Below are 24245 nucleotides of genomic sequence, written 5' to 3' on the forward strand. Positions count from 1 at the left end.
TTATGCAAAAGTTGTGAGTTCTACCACTTGAGATAATAATTGATAGCCTTGTCTCCTAACTTCGATGACTGAAGACGTCGAGTTATTGTCACTCAAAGAGCATAGTTATTTGACAACAATGTTCATCGAAGTTATACCTCTTATCCTCTCTCAATAGGTCATAAATGTGAATGAATTATTGGGTCCTCTATTATTAAAAGAATTTACCATATTTGCATATATTTCACTTTTATAGGCATCATCCACCTGTTCTGGGTAGACTCTCATATTTGTATTTCTAATTCAACTCATTTACTACGCTCTGATCTTTTAAATCAATTGAGCATCTTACCTGCAAAGGCGATCCTATATTTTTGCATGTGTTTTTTCTTGATATGGTACATTGTTGCATCCCAAGGTTTGTCATAAACCTCAACTCTTTTATAGCGCAGTACATTGTTACACTGCGAGAATTGCCATAAATGTTGACTCATTTATCAATGTATGGACATGTCTTGCATGTCTTTATGGTATCCCATGTGGTAAGCGGGGTGATGTGCTAAGTTGAAGGCCTAAGTTCGAATCCCTTTGTCACATGAGGCTTAAGAGATATCTGGTAGGGGTTTGCCTAACCCCAGTTAGCTGGAAAGACGTGTGGATTGGTGAAATCTAGTTTTCATTTTTATCTTAAATATGATAATAGAGATGCATTTTACATGCTTGATTTTATAAGAATCAACTCTTTTGAGGGTTAAAAAATCATGCTTTTTAGATAAAAAAAACATGATCTAAATGTTGTTTTCTAGCAAATCAACAATGCTGAACATATCTATAGGTCCAGATTTGCCAAAAACAGCTCAAAAACACTCATTTTCTCATGGTAAGTTAGCAGTAGGCAGCTACCACTTTATATATATATATATATATATATATATATATATATAGAGAGAGAGAGAGAGAGAGAGAGAATGGTAATTGCTAACTACTTTCACAGCTAACTGGGCTTTAGAAGGGTTTTCCATATTTTTCTAAAATTTGACCGTACGGATGTGTTTTATATACTTGATTTTATAAGAATCCACTTATTCTAATATGCGAGTAGGTTTTCATAAGGTTTAAAAACTCAATGGCCTAAGATTTTTTTGAATATTTAAGGCTTAAAAATCATGTTTTTTATTGAAAAAACATTATCCAAGTGTCATTTCTTAGTAAATCGGCCATGCCCAACACAATTATGGGGTGGGAACAGAGAAAACACAACAGAAAAGCTGAAAAACCCAGTTAGCATATTTCATTTAGCATGGATGTGTTACCCTATATATATATACATATATCGCATCAAATATGTAATACAAGAAATGGATCCATGTTGGATTCTATCCATTCTTTTGCATTTTTAAAATTTTTGTTAAAAGAACCTATGAATTCAAAGATTTGAGTAAAACATAGGAAAAACACTTTGAAAGCTTGGTTAGCTAGAAAAGCTACCTTTTATGTATATAAGGTAATACATCCATGCTAAATGAAACATGCTAAATGGGTTTTTCAGGCTTTTTTATTTTTATTTTAAAATTATGACCGTCTACTTGATTTTATAGGGATCGGCTCTTAAAGCGTTTAATTCTGACTCATGGGTGGGTTTTTATTATGTTCAAAAAATCAACAGTCCAAAATCCTTGTAAAATTTTTAGGCTTCAAATGTCTTTTTATCATCATAAACATGATCCAAGTATGGATTCTTAGTAAATTAACCATGCCCAACACAATTATGGGGTCGGAACAGAGAAAACACAACAGAAAAGCTGAAAACCCCAGTTAGCATATTTCATTTAGCATGGATATGTTACCTTATATATATATATATATATATATATATATATATATATATATATATATATTATCGCATCAAACATGTAATACAAGAAATGGATCCATGTTGGATTTTATCCATTCTTTTGCATTTTTTAAATTTTTGTTAAAAGAACCTATGAATTCAAAGAAACAAATGAGAATTGTTGTGAATATAGCCCAACCCAGTCCAAATTAGGCCCATGGGCCTAACTGGCAGACCGTGGGCTTTGTATTAGACCCGGGCCCGATCAGGTTGGTCAAAGGGTCGAGCTTGACCAGGCCCAGCATGTCAACAACCCGATCAAGACCATCCACTAAATGGACTGGGTCAGCCCGGCCCACCCATTGTCCAGCCCTAATCATCATTATCATTGAGCCTTATCCTGACTACATTATCTCAGCTTTCATATTCCTGGGATTTGACTAAAGCATTACAGCCCGCTGCCGCTTATGTCAATCCTCTAAGACCATTTAATTGCATGTCTAACTTTTTTGGGAAGATATATAATTAAGCTTAGAGGTAACACAAATGTGAACAACATCATCCTGACCACAAATGTTTAAGAATAGAACGAGACATCTTAGCTGAGCTCAAGGTTGGCCCTTGTCTGATAGGCAGGCCTGCTCAAGCTGTACTGGTGCTTGAGCCGACTGCCGAGCTCAATCAGACCTTATTGGCATGTCGAGCCTAGCTAAGCAGCGCGATACGATGGGCTCATTCCGTCTGAATGGCTCGATTGAGCCAAGTGGGATTCCGAGTTCTCGTGAGTACTTGGTAGTTTCTGACCGGCTGGCTTTGCCAATTCTCCTGTCTCACAGCTGCTTGGATTTATGTATGTCAGAACACCTGAAAACACCGCTCGAAGAATCTGTCACGCTGGCGGCATCCCTTGCCATAAGGTTAAAGCTGGGTGTACTCCTCAGTGGGCAGGGGGACCTTAAGGGTTTTACCAACTGGAGGCTTACCAATTTATAGTTGAGGGGTTGTTATACCTGAATCTTCTTGGTTGTCACCTACACTTAGGGATGCAAACTGTTTGGATTCAGAAGAACTAAATACATGGGGATTCAGATCGGAATAAAATCCAGAACAGCCTAAAACTGTAAAACCTTCATCATCGATCCGACCCATTTACTCTAATTATACTCCCACTCGAGAGAAGCCTCTTTCTTTTTTTAAAGGGCCATTTTGGAGAGAAAGAGCTTCCCCCGGGGAAAAGTGAACCCATTTTGTTTTTCTGCATTTATCATGCAAGTCCCATCATATATTTCTCAGAGACATGTTTGTTTCACCCTTTGTAGGAAAGAGGCTCTCTGTCCTAATACATATGAAAGAGAGCCTCTTTCAGAGGAAAGGGCATGGAACAAGCACCCCCTAAGAATCTGTGATGCAGTGTGATCCATGCAGAGTTCGCACTAAAAGTGTGCACGTAATTGTGAATCTTTTTAGGTGACTAACAAAAACAATATTATTCCAGCAGTGTTATAAAATGTCGGTGTTGGGATTTTCTTGCAATAGAAAATCTCCCAATAAATTTTAAAATACGATGGGCTTTTTCATGAATATTGGCATGTGGGTGTAAGACATCAACATTGTAATATTTTCAAATTAAATGACAATTCTAAAACTTCAGGATTCTTTCAGGATTTCATTAGTTTTGAAAAAATTCAGGAAAAGTCCCGCTTTTGGTGAGATGAACAAAATGGAATAAATTCGTTGAATAAACGGTTTTTAGGAATTTCAAACAAGATGCATTGCTCGAAGTGCTGTATCAGTGAGATGATTTTCTAGTAGCTCAAGAAAATGACACTGACTGGGTTCATTTTAACAGTTTCCTCAATTTATGCCTTTATTTTTCTATTTTATTTACCATGAATGATCACGCCCTTAACTAGGCTAAAATAAATAAAGGTATAAGATTTTTTATAGTAGAATTCTCTTGCTCTAATCGGTGGCGTTTTTCAAATTTTTTCTTGCATACTTTTCATTCTATTCCAATCCAATTGGTTTGGCTTTGTACCCTCACTGTACTCGACGCAAAATTTGCATCATTGAATTGAGCCAGCTTAATGAAAGCAATTAATATTCTTCAATAACACATGAATGCAAAAGAGACCTTGATCATTATCAATAGTGAGAGAAGCACATGCTAATAAGTTATTTAAATTAAAAATAAAAACAGTACAGTACATCAAGCTTGACCACCACCAGCATTATACATCTCAAAGTTCAAAATGATGCAAAGACGTCCACCTCAAAGGCAACTATGCCAAGAAACAAAGACTCCTGCCCAGGCGTAATGCATTGTGCAGGAAAAACCACGGAATTATATGGGCAACTCCCAACATATGACCATAAATCAATCACGCAAGTGTCATCCTTGGGGACCAAACACGCTATGTTACAGTATGCCATCTCGGAGATGGGTGACACTGCTGCAGGTAGCTCACCATACCTCCACTAGAATTGGATCTAAGATCAGTGTTAAAGACAATCAATGGATGTGGGCACCGATATTTGCATAAACCTTAAAAATCTCTCTCTCTCTCTCTCTCTCTCTCTCTCTCTCTCTCTCTCTCTATATATATATATATATATATATATATATATATATATATATATATATATATATATATATATAATCAAGGGAACCAGATAACCAACCAAAGAATTTAGAACTTGCTTTCAATTCACCTTAGAAAGGCCACAGGTCACCCCAAAGAGATCGTCGAGCCTGTTGGTGTAGGGTCGGGTTCTTATGTTGTGTGACAATCACACGTTCAAAGCAGCCATCAGAGCCATCACGTTTTGTTGATCGGCACACATCCATGGATATGCGCTTACCCCTTCTCACAGGTGTGAATATAATCCTGCCCCATCCACTTCCAAGATCTGCAGGAACAGTTTCCTCTTCAATTTCTTCCTCATGTGTAGCATCAACTTCTGTGAGATCGGAGACATCACTTCCTGGATCCACTTCATATGGTATATCCTCTACCTCGGACAGAAATTGATCCTCTGTCCAATATTGGTAATAGTTAGTAGTAAGTCTAACCGCATGAAGGAAAACAAAATGTAGCATGACAAGGCAAATTCATACTTGGTTAGCACATGATAAGTTTGACTCTATTGTTAGCAGATAACGTGAAATGAGAATTTATGTGGCACTTCATTCTTTGATGGGAAGAATTGAATGTTGAAAGCTATGCCTAATTAGTGAAAATGGGGCAAGCATCTCACCAAAGTCAATCTCAAGGTCTTCAGGATTCCGTTTAGCATGTTGTTCTTTCAAGGTTTCAAAACTCATACCATCAAGTGGCCAAGCTGCCCTGTGATACCAGCTTTAGTTAGAAAACTTAATAGCACGTCAACTTTGACACTTATGTGCAAAATAAAACAGAGATACAACACCAAAATCAAACCAGTCATTCAAGATCCAATTTAGAAATGCAAGATCAAATGCTTATATACTAAAACTATGTCACATGGACAAGCTAGACAAAATCGCATGTCAAGAGACATGATAGGATGACATAAGGCCGGGCCGTTATGATATGCATCAGACGTACATTATTTTTGTATCTCCTTAATTATTTTGAGTTTCATTTTAGTTAGTAGGCATACAGTTGAAGAAAATAAGAATTACTTGATAACGAACACTGGAGCATATGCTTTCGTATCTCATGTCTATATCCCCACCCCCGTGTCCATATGACAACAGTGAAGAAGTTAACCTTATTAGAAACCACGTTCAGTAATGTACAGAAAGGAACAAAACATGTATGCATTCATAAATGAACAGTGAAACAGAAAAGGAACACAAGCATGTATCCACAGCGGTTGGCACCACCCTTTTGGTAATTTAGTAGTCATAAAATTCAGAAATAAGTCAGTAGCTGAATGTTCGCAGAATCATTTCCAGGCATGTCCAAATGAAAAGACACCCCTCTAATTTGAGTAGGATAAGTTCTTATTTACCGTGTGCTAGATGTACACTTTGGTATCAATAAAATTGTGGCACTCAGAATTGCTTATCCAAAAAAAAAGAGTTGCAGTACATTGGCCTCAAGAAAATTGTGGTTCCTTTAAATTAATGACCTGAATGTAGACTATGTAATCATGAGAGATTAACAATCCAGATGGTGCCTTTCAAATCAGCTCCAGTTCAGTTCTGACATTTCTTTCTTTAGTCTTTTCCGGTACATATCCAAAGCTTGAGAAGCCTAAGAGTACTGTTACATGATGCCATATGAGTTTCCTCCTTTAATCTTAATACTCTTTTTGTTCCTTTTCTATCTTCTAAAATACTGATGATAATTGTAATAAAAATCTTTCTTCTCATGATCGAACAGGTCCAGGACAGAGAATAAACACCTTGGAAATCAGTAACCTATAGTACATGGGAAGTCTCCAAGGTATGTGATTATTGTGTGTTTCTAGTTTGGTTGAATGGTGATGCATCTTCATAAGGAACTCTTATTTTATTCTGAAACAATCAGATATGGAGGACCATGCTATTCATAAGGTTCTTCAGCATGCCATTAGACTTCAAGATGATGTGACTTCAATGTTGTTCCTCTCTATTAGTTCATTATAAGAGTGTAACCGTTAAAGCCAATTTACTTTTTCATGATAGAAAGAAGTATAGTGAGCTAGAATGTCAATACTGCACACATCAGTTCTTTGTGGTGTTATCTTCACTTACATGTACTCACTAATGAGCTTCCAGTTAGCAGGTTTCTTCACAAAATCATTTACTTCATTTTGCTGCCTTGTCATCCCTTACACTCATCATAATCACAAATAGCTTGTGATTTTAAAGGGCTTTTTGTGTACATGAATGCATGAGAGAGAGATAGTCATCTAATCAAATTCACCTGTGATAGAGCTCATCTATAGGAAGATGATTACCATAATGGTAAATATATTTTAAAAAGCATGTGTCACAGGAACTAAGATTATATTTTGCACCAAAAGAAAATGTTCCCCATTCAAAATGTAACAAACACCCCAGTTGTTCAGACCAGCACAAGGATTGCTTACTGTGGTCGTACACCACGCCTTATAACAACAAAACAGAACTTCTCATCCTCAAAACCCCGCAGTGTTTGGTTCTTTTCTTTCTGCAAAAAGAAGTCTAGAAAATATCTGAAGCAGTTCAAGCAGAATAAAAATACTGTAACTACTACATTCCAACTTAATAAACATAAGAAACACATAATTAGACATACTCTATATAATGGATAAAAACTGTAAAGTAAAGGAGGGGTTGTGAGGCCACCAACTCATATTGACAGACTATTTCCATGATCTTAAGCTTAAGCCATTTTTTACTAAGGGTGATCCATTCTGCCTGCACATTTACTTAATACCCATATTTCTTAAGCTTAAGCCATTTTTGACTAAGGGTGATCTATTCTGCCTGAACATTTACTTCATACCCATATTTCATTAATAAAAATTTACATCTCTTGGATTTAAAGAAAAACTAGCAGCACATGCAAAGATGCATCAAATATAAGTGTACACATGTGAGATGAACTTTTCTCTAGACCAGCCTTAGCTCATATGCCCTTGCTACTCTGGACAAACCATAGAAACACAGTGTTAGATGAATAGAAGGATGTACGCTGGCTTCAACACCATCCCTAGCCCACATCCCTCTGATGGCCAACACACTAAAATACTCAAGGTATTTATATATCAAAAATAGTGAGATAGGCATCAAACATATTGTTAAACTATAGGAACATACGCAAACCTTTGCATCAGATAATATATATGAAAGGGCAAAACCTTTGCAACAAATGTCAAACCTAAAAGGCTACCACTATTGCAACATTATTGAAATCAAAAGAAAAAAACAAGCATTTATGAACGTTTTGAAAAAAAAAATATGAAAAGCACAAACCGTTGCATCAAATAGCATACCTAAAAGACCAGGCTATTGCAATAACTTATTGAAAACAAAGGAAGAAAACAAGAACTTATGGGTGTTTTGAAACAAAATGAAAAGTACAAACCCCTGCATCAAATTGCATATCTAAAAGACCAGGCTGTTGCAATAATTTATTGAAAGCAAAGGAAGAAAACAAAAACTTATGGGTGTTTTGGAAAAAACAAGTAGCATATCTAAAAGAACAGGCTGTTGCAACAACTTATTGAAAGCAAAGGGAGAAAACAGGAATTTTGGAGTGTAAAATAGAAACAACAAAACACAAGCCTTTGCATCAAAATAATATACATAAAATGCCAGGCTGTTGCCATAACTTACTGATAGCAAAATGAGAAAACAATAATTCCAGGGTCTAAACAAAACGCGCATACAGATTTTCAGAGTATCAGAGAGTTAAATGGAATATACACTGTAGGACAAATAGGAGGATGAGATGGTGGTACGAGGTATCTTCAGTGCCATAGCACTTTTATAACAGCCAAAAAAGATATTCAGTATTTCTGTGGTCCAAAGGTATTCAGTACCCTCTATAAAGCATCAATTTCAAACTGTTAAACTATCATTATTGAAGTTCAACCATTAAGCACCAACTACTAAGTGATGGGAAATCAAGTTATTAACCTGTGAGTGGGCATGGACTATGGATTACTTCAAACTCAATATTCTTTTAAAACAAAATTATATGGATAGAAGATATCGGTAGAGATAGATAGAAAATATCATGGCAAGATCAGACATTAGTTTCAACTTAGCAATATTATTGCGACATTTCAATTATTTTTAAATTTATTAAGATATTTGTCTCTATGTATGTGCATAAAATGCTCAAACAAGAGCTACAGTACATACAATACACGCTTTTCCCCAATTACAATCAAATAATCTTAGCACTTGTTGCACACTGCAAAGTTCATGCAAGCAGGAAACTACAATTCATAAAGCATTTTCAATGTACAAGAGTTGTTGATGTCTATGGCTTGTAGCAAAGAACTCTTGGGACTACTAAATTTTAGGTCTTATTGAAGAGAAAAGGCTTTAGATTTAAGAACTGAAAATTAAAGACAGATGATGGCTCTTTCTAAGAGTTTGTAATACATGCCAATGTCAGTGCAAACAACACAACAGTTTGTAAGGCACTACCATAAAAGTTATAGCTTGTTTAGGTTCATAAAGATTCATGGCATACATATATAACAGGTCCACACTTTTGCTGCCTCCAGGTAGAAGGCAGTTGTCGCACATATCAGCTTGAAAGGTTATGTTCACTTTTAGCCATAGGAAGCACACAGTATTGCCTTTGCAAAGCTTACACTTTTTCAAGAGCCATGCACATATCACTAATTATGTTTCGGTCATAAATTCACAACTTCTGTGAGCATTGGTATATTTTTTCCACTTCATCCCCTTTTTCCTTTGTACACAAGCTGGGAGATTTTCCCCATGGAATTTGAACCAAAAACCCTTCAACTAAATCAATGCAACTCTACCAAATCCAGCTGCCACATTCAACCAACAGTTCTTGTGATCACCTATCCTCAATTAATTATAGACTGTAGACATCAGATGAATGATTGAACCCACCATGTAATACCTTATTTATGACCATATCAAAATTTCCAGACATTAAAATGAAGGTTGTGTTTCACATGTTTTCTTGGTGAAAGTGCTCGGTCAGAAAGAATCATGCTCTCAACTTAAATTTCTTGTCCAGTTGACAGCTTAATTTACATGCTGATCTGAGAATTTACTGCCTGCATTCAATAATTGATTTGAATCAAACAATGAGCTAATACATCTAACAATCACTCTCCACATTTTGTACTATTTTTTTTTCTAAAAGCTTCCCTAATTTTTTCTTTTCTGGAGTTTCAATATTTTTTATGGTTTATGCCCTAGAGGAGCCAAACCTCTCTTGCAGCTTCTCAACTTCAATTATTTGAAAAAATGTGCGCTTTATGATACATGTTGATAAGTTTATAGGCATGAGAGAACTATTACAAGATTTACAAGCATATTTAGATCATATACTCATATATGCAAGTGTGTCATGTAGGGAATACATTTATGCTTGTTAGGGGGTGGAGGGAGGTCAGAAAGGACAGTTTTAAGGGGATTGACTAAGCCGAGTAACATAAAGACTCAGTTAACTCAAGCCATGACCTGGATACTTGAGCAATGACCAAGTTGACCCACATGATATCCAATTGAAGCTGTCCCAAAAAGACACAGAAAAAGCCTAAAGCTTCCGATGTCGTAGCTACATAAAAAGGAAAAAGCCTCAGTCCAAGACAAATTTTCAAAAGCTACATAAATACCTTATATGCTCGTTGTGATGACGTTCTCTCCAAGCGCTGAACAAAATGACAATACTTTCCAGTGTTCTCCAAAGGACAAGGTCCATCATGAGGGCACTACAAAAAAGAAAGCAAAAATGTATCAATGATTCAGCAAAACAAAATATTATATTCTTATTGTGATAGGAAACCTGAAAAATAAATCATAAATACTCACAGGTGCAACTACAAAAGCATCACTTTTGGAAGGCACCTTACTGTTAGCAGCATCCACCAGTTCTTCAGAAGCTTCATTGGAGATGTGGTTGGACTTTTTGGATCTCTTGTAAAAAAAGAAAAACGAAAAGGTCAATAAAAAATTTAATTAATTAGACTTATGAAAACGCTGAAGGAAATAATGTATCTAGTAGTTTGTATTTGTACATGGAGCCGGCAATAGAGTAGTCACAGGCATTGTAATAGCTGATGGATGCACATCCAAAATATTAAGATAAAAGGACTATATGTTCAAAACTAATATGGCATTTGAAAGAAGCCTTCAGAAGATGAAATGTTGTACCCTTTTTTCCATCCATAGGATGTGAGACCGCATTTGAGATATGATGCTAAACCCTAGGGGGGTGCCAGGCTCGATCAAAACCTGCCAATCCGAGTATATAATTGTATAGTGACAAAGCTCAATAAAATGAATTAACGGGATACCTAACTACATGAAATGCAACGGAGGGAAGATACACAAAATGATAATGATAATGTTGATAAAGGTACAATAAAATATATATCATTGTAACTATTTCGATTTCTTGGAATAACTAATGCTCTTCTTTATAAGGAAATAAGTAATGTTTACATTATGTTAACTGATGATGCATGAAATGTACATCATATTAATATTATATTCATGCATTTTTACGCATTTTGAAGGTTTAGAACCCATGTATTGATGTAATTAGGTATAAAGAGGTCTCGGTTCGAATCTCACTCGAATTGGAGTTAAAATGAGAGAAATATTGCATTTTTAGGGTTTTGGATCGGTTTTCGAGGCAAAACGGATCCAGATCCAACCCAAGAGCTCAAATTTGGATCTTGAACTGGACCCAAACCTTATAGATCCATAAACCCACGTGATTCAATAAGTTTTCCAATAATATTTGCTGAAAACCCCTTCTTTCTAATGTATTTTGGTAGCTAAGTGCAATTAACAAGTAGTTTAGGCATTTGAACTAAAACTAATTTTTAATTAGGTGGCTTTTAGAATTAGAATTAACTTAGGAGGTATAAAAGGTTTCTAAAAACCCCTAGGTTGACGTTTTTGGAGTTGACGCCCAACCTTTCTCTCTCCTCCTTTCTTCTCTTCCCCTCTCTCTCTCTCTTCTTCTCTCTCACACGCCCTCCTTTGTGTGTCTTCTTCCTTTTGTTTCTTTTCTTTCTCCTTCACTCTTTGTTGTGTTTTCCTTGTTGTTTGGACTGTGTTTTTGCAGGTGTTGCAGACCTAAGGAGGTTTTTTTCGTCGGTGTGTCGTTTACATCCACAGGAAGTGGCCGATCCTCTCTCCCATGCAGTCTTCTCCTTCTTATAACCCTCTTGAATTGACCTCCGGAAGGGTGTAGCATCGTAGAACCACCGTGCAGCACTTCAAGGATGTGTTGGGCGCGACTTCAACCTCCATTGATCGCTCTTCCTCCCCCTCCATCGTCGGATAGCCCTCTGAGGTGCGTCTTATCTTCTTCTTCTCTTTTAGTGTAGATCGAGTCAACCCCTTGCTAGTCAAGTCATACCCAATTTTGATTTCTTTATTTTCTGATTTTTTTACAGCAAACCTCTGTCTGTAACTGGTGTTATTTGCATGTTAAGATTGAGTTTTAATCCAGTTTAGTGGGTTAAATCATTTTATGAATTGCGTTTAGGCTAATTGTGAAAATCGGCTAAGGATAGCTTAGCCGATTTGTGTCAATTTTTAAATTTTGATTTCTTTAGCAAGTTAACAGTAGGTTACCTAAGTTATTTTTACAGCTTAAAGTCAATTTTAGTTGTGGTTTAAGGTAAATAGAAAATTAGTTTTTGAGTGTTTCGAAATTTGTTTATTTAAAAATCTTTTTTTTTAGTGTAGGCAAAATCGGGTTTTGGAATTTAAGGGTTGTCGTCTTCTCCAAGAAGGACGGCAGCCATTGATGATTCAGTGAGATCTTAGGAATTTTTAGTAAGTGTTAGATTATTTAGGAAATGTATGCTGACCAGATTCAAGGCATTTATATTTTTGGTAAATCTTATTCCTTAGCTAGCGAATTTGACTTTTCAATCTTATTTTTTTTAGCAAGGATTCACAAGTTTCATTGCATTCCTAGGCTACCCTTGCATCTACTAAATCAGACATTAGATACATTAGGTTAGTTAGGATTTAGCCTAATTAGTTTTCAATTGTTGAAATTCGAATGAAGGGCATATGTGTCAATGCATAAGGGTGGTGATTTTTGGTAAGGTTATGGGTTTTCTAAAATGTGTGAAATCCAATTGAGGTAAGTCTTTGACCTCCTTTATGAGTCCAGCCAAGAGGATCCTTCCCTCTTTTTAATTTAGGAAATAGATTGGAATTTCAAATCTATTCCTAAATTCATATTGTATTGCTTTGGGAAGGATTTCGAATTGGCATTAAATCTTTAACAAAATCGTGTGGGCTCAATAGGGCTGGCAATTTTTGGACTTTGGAGAAGTCAAGACTCCTCCTTAAGGTAAGAGATATAGGGCCCAGCTAATTCCAAATTAGTCATTTGTATTATTGCCCTCTTTCAATTAACTATTTAGATTAATATAATTGATGACTTCTTTTCTAATTTAGGAAAGTTTAATATAGATGATTTTTTAGCTTTGCATATTAGTTAGGTTAGTAGTTAATTGAATTTCATTGCATTTTGACATTTAGTTAGTTTCTAAATAGGGTCCACCTAGGGGGCGTGAGCTTCTAAGTCTTAATCCAAGTCAAACCAGCCCCCCTTGTACCCTAATTAGATAGGTTAACCCTAGTTGGTTTTAGTTCATTTCATTTTTTTTAGGAAGCAAGTTAAAGTAATTTTAATTTTAAGTGAAATAGTTAGTTAATCTTAAAGTACATTAGTTCAGTATTTTCATTAGTTTAGATAGTTTACTTCATAGTTGTATTTTAGTTTAAGTTAGTTTAGTAATTGTGTGCATTTAAAATTTGATTTAGAATTAATTTGTTTAAGTGATTGTTATGTTTGCTTAGTTAATTTAATTGATTTCATTTACTGTATTTTAGCAGAACTTAGGTCTGTAATAGTGCATGAATTGGTTGTTTTCAAGTGAATAGTGCATTGAATTTTAAAACCGAAAATTGCAGCAACTTTCAGTCGTCATTTTATGTGCATTTTTTCTGAGTTTTTCTAAAAAATCAAATCTATTATATTCATCTGTGTGTTGACTGTCACCAGACCAAAAATCAGCTCAATTGGAGTTGATTTGGTCTGATTTTTAAGCATTTTCCAAAAACAGGTTTTTCGGGTTTTTAAATTTCGGGACAGACAATTTTCAAAATTTTATCGGATTTGAAATGCTTATATCCGGAGCTTCCGGATGAATTTTTCAACTCTGTAAAATCTGACAGATTCTTGAAACTGTCAGAAATAGAACAAAACAAATTTCAGTAATTTTGGACTTCGTTTTCCCTTCCAAACAGTATGTTTTCGAAAACCTGTCAGAATTCAATTTTGCATTACATTAAGGGCAAACAATCATTTTGCTAATTAGTTAGTTTTCGGTAGTTTTTCTTGTTTTTCTGCTTAATAGTTAGTGTATTTACAGTAGTTAGCTTAGTTAGATTTGATATAATTAATTAGTTTAATTAGATGTATTTTAGTTTATTTTTATTTTAATTATAATTTAGTTTTAGTAATTAATTTTAGAATTAGAATTAGTTGTAATTTAAAATTTATTGTAATTGTTTGAATACTGATTTTTTATTTTATTTTGTTTAGGTTGATAAGTTCACTACAGGTCAAAAGGTGTATTCATACTGAGAGCGCGAATGCAGATGTGGTGAAAAGACGATAATGTCCTTGCGATCTGGAGAAAGCTTTAGCAACCTACTTTAGGAGTTAACTTTATTTTTAGTCTGTAACTTAATCATAGTTGTAGTGTTTGATTAATTATAAACAATTGTTATATTAATAAAGTGAAGTTTTTAGATTTAATCAGAATATTCTCTCGTTCCCTGAGGATTCGACCCGTACTCGCCACGAAAGTGGAAAGTCGGTTTTTATACTTTTGGTTGACGATTTTCCAAAATTTTTATTGAAAATTATGTTTTAAAAATACCACTGCAAAAAGATCAACCATTAACTATTATAGAAAATTGGGATTTTGAAATATGACCAAGACGCATTTCAGATATCAAAGCAAAACAAATCTATGGTCTTCTGCTCAATGAGGAACAGTGCAAAAACTATCCATCAATATGGCTACTTCTAATTAGATGAACTGTATGAGTCCATCAATATGGCTAAGTGCAAAATCATTACCATTTTACAGTTTTAAGCAATTAACTTTTTGCTTTCTTTGCATGCAAGTCCAATTGGTTTTCGTGCATAATTTGAGAAATTTGTTTTTGCTTCCTAAAAATATATTTTATGGTTGTAAATGCCAGAAAAGAGTTGCTTGCATAAAATTGAAGCAAGAAAAGATTAGCAAAGGATAATCTTAAGATTCTCAAAATTCTGAGAAAATGAAGCATAACTAAAATGACCGGCTAACATAATCAAGCATAAGAAAGCATTTCAATATTGTTTAAAAATCAAGGACATAATATACTTTATCGTAAGGTTAAAAGGCAGACCAAGACATCCTGTGTAAGATCCCAAAGCTGGCGAACTGTTGTAATCCGATCTTTCAATGATGGAATCTCTCCAAGAACATACGACTGCATTGATTTAACAGAAAAAAATTAAATGACATGAGAAACAGTATAGCATATAAAACAACACAAGGAAAACATAATTGGAGCAGATGATTCAGTCCCTATCCTAAGGAAGTCATACGTGTTGAGACTTATGTATCATATGTATATTACCATTCTTGTGTGCTGCCCCTTTACGTATTTATATGTACATAGCATTCCTTTTAGGGATATTTTTGTACCTTCTCAGGTAGTACAGAGTCAACGGTTTTTGTTCTATAGTGGGGTAGAGGGGATGTCCACTTATATGGTTGTATTCTTCTCATTTCAAGGTTAATGAAGTTTCTCTTCTCATCTTTTTTTTTTATCTCTTTCATGGTTGAAACTCTATTGCTTTGATATGGTATCAGAGCTATATTCAACCTTAGAGAAAGGTATTTGGTGATCATTTGGAAGGAAATAGGAAGAAGAAACTGCATTCTGGTGTCGGGTGTGTGTCTCATTTTGTGCACCCAAGAAGGACATTTGTACATTTGATACAGTTTGGTTTGATTGAGTTGGGGCTCTGGTAGCTCTTGATTTTAGATGATTTCTAAATCAAGAATTATTGCAATCGGAAATATATTCAATTTTAAATGGATTTTTTCCTGATTTTTTGAATAATGACGTGAATGGTGTCCAGATTTGATGTTTTGATGGATTCTGATCAGATAGATTGGTGTTAAGTGCCCTAAATGCATCGATTCAGGATGTTTTTGAGTTAGGAAGTGACTAAAATCATCTTGGGTGTGTTTTCTGTGCATTTTGTTGGGTTCTTATTGCATTTGAGGAGGGTTCTTGCTGGCAGTAACTTGGTTAGAGTTTTAGTACTTGAGTGCTTGGGTGTATATGCTCTAGTTTGATTATACAATTGATTGTTGTGGATGGGTCATGAATCTTGTCATTAGTTTTCAGTTGTGGGGTGCTTCTTGCATACATGTAATATGAGAGTGATTGACTTGGTACACACATTGGAATTTTATTGTGGTCGTGGAATTCATATTGTGACTTGTGTAGTTGAGGCTTTGTCTTCTAGTATACATCATATTGGAGTTGGTTTTGTTGTGCTGCATATTGTCTCTTGTGCAAGCATTGAATTTACAGTTTGAGAGTTTGGAGAGTCTGAAGAAAGAGATTAAAGTCATTCTCGTAGAATTCGACAAGACTAATTTTGCATTTTAAGGCTGATATTGTGCATACCATTGTGTTTGGGGTGTATCATGTGACAAATCTTTTGGTGTTGATATAGATTTGTGGCTTAGATAGTGTGGTGACTGGTTGCCCCTTACATTGTTTTTGGCTATTTTTGTTGTTGTTATTGTTAGTTTTGTGCAAGAAATTTATTGTTTAGTCGAGGGTTGTGATTGTGAAGGAGAATGGAGAATTAATTTGGCTTGACCCAACGAAGGTTGATGGAATTCGTGCATCTGTTTGTCAAAATGGTAGATTCACTAATGAGAGGATTACAATGGCAAGAGCATCCAGACTCCAGAGGTGACACAAGTGGTATGAGATGCCACTATTGCAAAGAAATGGGGCATACAAAGTGATCATGCCCTACATTAAAAAAGATGGAGTTTATGTGATTCAGTCCATTGGAGAGAGTCTTAGGGACAAGAATGGGCAAATAGATGGTAATGGAAATACTCAACTTTCTCACTTTCCTGTGGGAGGTTTTGACTCTTGAGCATTTTGGTTGGAGTCAACTATGGATCTCGGAGTTGATGTGGTAGATGCAATAGCAGATTCTCCAATTGTAGCTCTTAACTCAGTTACCCCTTCTCCTGCTCTCTCTTTTGTTCCTACTTCCTCTTCTGACATTGTCCATGTAGGTATTTCTGGTAGTCCTCTTAGGTGGTTGATAGATTTAGGAGGATCATGTCACATGACTTCTCATGAATCCATAATAGCTAATTGTGGTGCCTTTTGCACTACAAATGGCTCCTCCATGGTTGTATCTAAAGTTGGGCCCATTACCCTCAATTCTTGTCTCAAGAGTAAATTGAATATTTCACAAATTTATCATGTCCCTTCTCTTGCAATGAATCTTATTTTTGTTGGCCAAACTACCATGATCAGTTGTCAGGAAGGAGGATTAGAGTTAGACATAGAAGGGGAAACTTATATAAACTGGACTGGCTGGATATGATTTTACAAAGGAGACATAGAGTTGATCTAAGAGTTGCAGTTGTGGATGAGTCAGTCTTGTGGCACCAAAGATTAAGTCATATCTCTAGCTCTAGGTTGAAACATTTTGTGTTTGTTGGTAGTTTAGGTGGTTCAAAGTTAGTTATGTCAAGGTATGTGTAGAAGTGTGAGAGTTGTAGGCTAGTGAGGGGTCATGCTTTGTCATATGCAACTAGAGATACGAAAACTGAGTGTCCAGAAGATCTTGTATGTGTGAGGTCCCTCACTGGTCCTATCCAAGGGGGGTTCATCATATTTTGTCACTTTTATTGATGACTGAACAAAATATACTTGAGTATATTTCATGAGAAGTATATGTGAACTCTTTGAGATCTTTAAAAAGTTATGTACTATGATTGAAACTCAGTTCCCAACGAAGATAAAGACTCTTCAGACTTTTTCTAGTGGTGAATACGTTTATTTTGTGTTTGAAAAGTTCTTGCAAGAAAAAGGAATAGACCATTAAAATCTTGTCCCTATACTCCTGAGCAGAACGGAATGGATGAAAAGAAGAATAAACATATTTTGGAGACAATGACGGCTCTTCTCTTTGGAAGTTGTATGCCAAAAGTTTACTGGGCTGATGCAATTCAGTTGGTTGTCAATCAAATAAATTATATGTCATCAAGTGTTCTTAAAGGTATATCTCCTTTTCATAAGTTATAAGGAATGGTTCCAAATTATATAATAATGAGGGTACTTGAGTGTACTTTGTTTTGTGGTTCTACCTGATAGCTATAGAGACAAATTATCTCCCAGAATTATTAAATGTTGTTTTTTTTCAAATAGTTAAAAAGGCTATAAGTGTTATGATTTGGTTGAAAGGAAAATTTGGGTATCTAGAAACGTTGTCTTTCACGATGATACACCTTATTTTAGTCAGATGGGGCATAAGGGGTGAGATGAAACTAATTTAACTTTCTTAGCGTCATTTCTTAAGAAAGAAAGAATAAATGAGTATGTGAAAGTTCAGGAGGAGCAATTCCATTTAAGAGACAATAGGTTTGGACAAACCTATTCTAGAAGACATGAAAATATTGTTGAGATTCCATTCTTGGATCAAGTGGAAGTGAAGGAATTAAAAAATATAGAGGTCAATCCCGATCCAATTCCTTTTTCAGTTGAACCTGATCGCTCAAGCTTGAAGCCACCTACTTCGTTCTCTCCTCCTACGTCCCCTCCTCAGGTACACTAAAGTTCTAGAATATTTATTCCTCCTCGTTTTGTGTCTTATAAGTCTTTCTCTCCTAGATATCATGCATTTTTTGAATTGATTCATTCTTATTTTAAGCCAGAGTCCTATTCAGAGCATCTTTAAAACAAGAGTGGCAACAGACTATGGTTAAGGAGATGAATGCACGAGAGAAGACATATGCATGAGAGTTATTAAAGCTTCCACCTAGAAAGAATATTGTTGGGAGCAAGTAGGTTTGTAAGATCAAGACAAAGGCAGATGGAGAGAGATACAAGGCAAGATTAGTGGAAAAGGGCTTCATTCAATAGTTTGAAATTGATTTTGCATAAACCTTGGAACCAGTGGCTCATGTGACAACTATAAGAACCTTGTGGGCAATAGATGCAATGAGACAATGGAACTCGTGGCAACTAAATGTGAAGAATGACTTCTCGTATGGTGATCTAGACGAGGAGGTTTATATGGAGTTGCCACAAGGGTACTCAGATCCTAAAGGTAGAGTTTGCAAATTGAAAAGGACTATAAATGAACTCAAACAGGCACCTCGAGCCTGGTTTTAAAAATACAGTTTTGTTATCAGATCTCTTGGTTTTAAGCAAAGTTATAATGATTCAGCCTTGTTTATGTCATCCTCCATTTAAGTAAGGTGCAAATCATAGTTGGCAAACTTGTGACTTGGGCTCGGATCAGACCCTTACCGGGTCACCGAGTCAGCGGGTTGACTTGGTGACTCGGACGAGTCAGGACTCTATATTTTATAGTGTAAGCACATGAATAAGACATGAAAATACCCAAACTTCAAGCTAATATGTCAATAGATAAGTTGCAAAAACATATAATTATACATGATTATTAACTTTTTTCATTGAACAATATTAGATTCTTCATAACAAGTGACTTTATATAAGAATTATGCATTAAAATAATAAAATACATGATAAAAAATTTATTTAATGGGTTGGATCAGCAATCCTGAATCATGACCTTAGGGTTCGATCCAAGTCAACTCGAGTGATCCTCGAGTTGACTCGCCGGGTTTGCCAACTATGGTATATATTACTTCTATATACTGATGATATGATTATTACAGGAGACAATTTGCAGAAGATGGATGATACCAAAAAGAAACTGGCTAGTATTTCTGAAATGAAGGATCTGGGAAATCTGAAGTATTTCCTTAGTTTAGAGGTTGCATACTCAAAGAGGGGACTATACCTATCTCAGCATAAGTATGAAATTGATTTGGTTGTGAAGGCAAAATTGGCAAATGATTCAAAGAGAGTTAGTTCTGCCATTTAAGCAAATTTAAAACTAAGGGCTTAAGATGAAGTGGAATATAGGTAGTTAGTTGGGAGTTTGATATATTTGACTATATTCAAACCAGATATTACTTATGCAATCTATGTGGTTAGTCAGTTTATGATCTCTCCCAAGACGGGTTGCGGTTCTCAGGATCATCAGATATATAAGGGATACTATGCACTATGGAATGTTCTTTTTACCTTCTTCTACAGAGTTGAGAGTTTCCTATGATGCTGATTTTGAGGGCTCTATTGGAGATTGTCTTTCTACTACTAAATTTTGTATTTTTCTTGGGAGCTCTTTGATCCCTTGGAAAAGTAAGAAACAAGAGAGAGTTTTCTTATCTACAGATGAAGCAGAATACAAGGCTATGGTTCAGGTTACAGTTGATATTGTTTGGATAAGGTGGCTATGAAGAGAGTTAGGTATTTCTGTTGATGGTGGGACTTTCTTGTATTAAGGCAATATGAGCATCATTCATATTGCAAATAATACATATTTTCATGAAAGAACTAAGCACATTGAGATAGATTGTCACTTTACAAAGATGGCCTCCGAAGATAGACTTTTCTCACTTGAGCATGTGGGCTCTAAGGATCAAATTGTAAATGTGTTCACTAAGAGTTGCTCTTTTAAATTTTAGTTCAGTCCTTTCCAAACTTGGGATGATTTCACTTACATCATATCAAGTTTGAAAGGATCTTGTGTGCTTCCCTTTTATGTATTTATGTGTAAGTAACATTCCTTTTAAGGGTATTTTTATACTTTCTCAGGTAGTGCAGAGTCAACAGTTTGTCCTGTAGTGAGGTAGAGGGGATGTCCCCTTATATGGTTGTATTCTTCTCATTTCAAGGTTAATGAAGTTTCCCCTTTCATCTTTTTCTTTGCTATCTCTATCATGGTTGAAACTCTATTGCTTTGATAATAAAAAAAAAAGAAAATCGCAACAAAAGAAAAGCAAACAGATGATTTTTTTATAAAGGAGTAGATGCACCAACAAACAGTTGATTTTTTCATAAAAGAGTAGATGCATATCGAAGCAGCCTCTACAAGAGAGAATTGGTTAACAGCTAAAAAAGATGTGCAGACATAAGACAGAGCAATTGTTAATAAGCATACATGCTCCAATAAAACTACAAATTTAGACCTCAGCTGGCACAAGGATTATTTTCAACCCACCAAGTTGACGTGGGGTGGTGGAATAATTCAACTCAAAGCAACCATGAGACCAGCAAAGCAAACTTAAAAACTGACCAAAGGTCATTTATTTATGTTAAACAAATCTAAATTTTGTTTCTAGAAACCCAATATGCAGAGATAGCACTTTTGAAGGTATTCAACCTAATCAATCAAAAACACAATTATAAACAATAAATCGAGACCCTAAAGCAAATATGTAAAAGAAGTTCAAGAAACTTTATTGAGATCAGGAAGCTTACAGCGATTACAAGGTCATGCAATCTCTCAGGCTTTTCAAGTTTTTGAGACAAAACTTGAATGGTTTCATAGCTCTGAGTTAGTGGCAAACCCTTTACATCTCCCAAACCCACAGAAAAAGTCAGTCATCAAGGATCTAAAACAGCAACATCTTCTTTTCATGACAGTGAAGCTCGCCATCTAAATAAGGAAACAGAGTAATAATCAAAGGTTCCAGTCAAGAAATAGTACCCTGTAAAAGGCTAATACTGGCACGCAGCATAGATTTAGATGGCTCCACCAAATTGATCCGCTCTAAAGATCGTGACCAGATCTCATGCATTGCCCTGCCAGATTCAAAATAATAACAATAAGTGAAATCAACACATTTAGATGACTGAGAAACTATACTTCATACTGCCAGTGAAAATATTATTTAGTTCTCTAAAAAATTAAAGGAAAAATATATGGTGGTTTTGTACCATGATAGCATACAGTGGTACACACTCTTGTTTGTATAGATCTAGACACCAAATGGTAAATCTAAGTGTACAGATGTGTTTAGCATGATTTATTTACTATCATTAGAAGGTTTTATCATGTCTAATACGCCATAAGATTCAATTTTTTTAGACAGTGAAAATCAATGGCTCATAATTCATGAAAATAAGGGTTGTTTTAAAATGGTATAAAACATCATATTTAGTCAACTTTAACACATGAAAATAATAAATAGAACATGCTAAACAAGATCCAATGGTTAGATTTTGCATTTGGAGCTTAGATCTATGTAAATCATGTGTGTACCATGAGCTACTGATGCAGTGCGGGGATCGGCTTCAAACGTACTCGATTTCAGAAGATGATGGCACAGCTCCCATGGTCGTGCGAAGTGCAAAAAACCAAAAGAATAATCACCGTAAAATGACGGTGCTTGCTTTATTTCCGTAACACTTTAAGCAACAATAGAATGAAACTAATGAAAGGGAAATAACAATGAAGGAAACTAGATTCCAAAGGAAAACTGTAGAAAAAAAAATATCAGAGGTGGTTGTTGACACTTCAATCACGTCTACCCACGCAACCCTAGAATAGGGTATTTAAAGAATGCAAGTGGACCCGGGTCTCGAGTCCGGTCCTGGACCCAAAACATCTTCACTCTGCTGATGGATCTGGGACGCCCTGGGCCTTCCCTCGTCTGGAGTAGGTACGCAGGGTCACGTCCCTGAGTCGAGGCACCTTGCCCGCTATCGGATCCAACTCCTGGGTCCGATCGTCCATCCCTTTTGGGTCGGGTTCCTTGGTCGTGCTTGGGTCATGCGGTACAGGCCCAATCCGGTCCTGCTCTGCATCATTCTCCCCTGGTTGGGAAGAAGTCGGCTCTGACGACTTGTTGTCTCCACAGTAACCATGTAGATCAGACACATTGAAGATAGGCGAAATGTGTCAATCATAGGGCAGTTCAAGGAGGTAGGCATTTGGACCCAATCGCTGAAGGATCTTGAAAGGGCCATATTTTCTAGGACTCAATTTACCATAAGTACCCACAGGGAAACGCTCTGGACGTAGGTAAGTCCAAACTAACTGACCAACTTGAAACTGGACATCTCGACGACCCTGATCCACGAAAGCTTTGTAAGCTTCGTAACTCTCAACAAGTTTGGCTCGGACCTGCCTATGTATATCACGCATGTACTTAACGGCATCAAACGCGTCCGGGGCTGGGTCTGAAAGACTCGACACAGGTGCTAGATCTACTACATGGGTTACTGACCGCCCATAAACCACTTGAAAACGAGACTTGTCCGTTGACAGGTTGATGGAACTATTGTAGGCGAACTCGGCTTGTGGCAAGACTAGATCCCAAGTTTTTACATTTTCACCAACTACACTCCTTAGTAGGTTCTCTAAGGTACGGTTCACAACTTCGGTTTGGCCATCGGTTTGTGGGTGGTATGCACTGCTAAACTGGAGTTTGGTTTTCAATAAGGCCCACAATGATTTTCAAAAATGGCTCATGAAGCAAGTGTCACGATCTGAGGTGATCGTGTGAGGCAATCCATGAAAGCGGGCCACATCCTTGAAGTAGTATGAAGCTAATAACGATGCGTCAGTAGTCCGCTTACACGGGACAAAAATAGCCATTTTGGAAAACCGGTCAACCACAACTAAGATGGAATCAAAACGATACGAGGTTCTGGGAAGACCCACAATAAAATTCATAGAAACATGTTCCTAAGGTCGCTCAGGGATGGGCAACGGAGTATACAAACCACTATTCTGACGTCGACCCTTGGACACTTGACACACTCGACAACTTTGAACAAACTTGACAACATCTTTGCGCATTTTGGGCCAAAAGTATCGTTCATCTAGCAGTGCGAACGTCTTATCATGTCCAAAATGCCCAGCTAGTCCCCCTTCATGTAACTCGGAAATCAATTGAATTCTAAGAGAGAATGCAGGCACACATAACTTATTACCGCGAAAGAGGTAACCGTTATGTATGACAAATTGTGAGTCTATCATGCTAGTAGAGGAAAGACACTCTTCTCAGACCTGCTGAAAATCAGGATCTATCGGGTACAATTCCTTACACTGCTCAAACCCAATGACCTGCACGGACAGTCATCAAAAGACTATTATTCCTTCTAAGTGTGCCAGCTACCTTGTTCAGAGTACCTGATTGATGGCGAATAGTGAAGGTGTAATGTTGTAAAAAGTTGACCCACTTGGCATGTCTAGCACTCAACTTCTTTTGACTATTCAAGTACTTCAATGCCTCATGATCCGTGTACAAGACGAACTCCTTATAAATGAGATAATGTCTCCAATGACAAAAGGCTTGTACAATGGCGTAGAACTCGACATCATAAGTGGAGTACTGGCACCTTGCCTGAGTCAGCTTTTCACTATAGAAAGCAATGGGCCTGCGGTTCTGACTTAAGACGGCACCAATTCTCACTTTAGAGGTGTCGCACTAAAACTCAAAGACTGCGCTAAAATCAGAAAGGGCTAGGACGGGGGCACTCGTCATTTTCTCTTTGATGAGCATGAAGGCCTTTTCCGCGGCAGGCGTCCAATGGAAACTAGTACCGTTTAAGCACTCTGTGATAGGG

At 36.3% G+C, this 24245-nt stretch overlaps 1 protein-coding gene across 2 annotated transcripts in view; it reads right to left on the minus strand.

Annotated features, from left to right (window-relative positions):
• Positions 1-4028: 4028 nt before the first annotated feature.
• Positions 4029-24245, minus strand: part of LOC149845942 (uncharacterized) — a 29201-nt gene continuing 8984 nt past the window's right edge. For both annotated transcript variants that reach the window (XM_089997805.1, XM_089997804.1), the window contains exons 4-13: positions 21379-21473; positions 21150-21247; positions 14928-15011; positions 10641-10721; positions 10299-10403; positions 10103-10198; positions 6875-6954; positions 5072-5160; positions 4526-4849; positions 4029-4303 (exon numbers count right to left, since the gene is read on the minus strand). In XM_089997805.1, coding sequence (XP_089853931.1) covers positions 4527-4849; positions 5072-5160; positions 6875-6954; positions 10103-10198; positions 10299-10403; positions 10641-10721; positions 14928-15011; positions 21150-21247; positions 21379-21473 — 1051 coding nt within the window. In that variant the 3' untranslated portion in view covers positions 4029-4303; position 4526. The remainder of the gene's footprint in view (positions 4304-4525; positions 4850-5071; positions 5161-6874; positions 6955-10102; positions 10199-10298; positions 10404-10640; positions 10722-14927; positions 15012-21149; positions 21248-21378; positions 21474-24245) is intronic.

This window comes from Nuphar pumila, chromosome 2 (assembly GCF_984573655.1).
Source record: "Nuphar pumila chromosome 2, dmNupPumi1.hap1.1, whole genome shotgun sequence".
Classification (NCBI taxonomy): domain Eukaryota; kingdom Viridiplantae; phylum Streptophyta; class Magnoliopsida; order Nymphaeales; family Nymphaeaceae; genus Nuphar; species Nuphar pumila.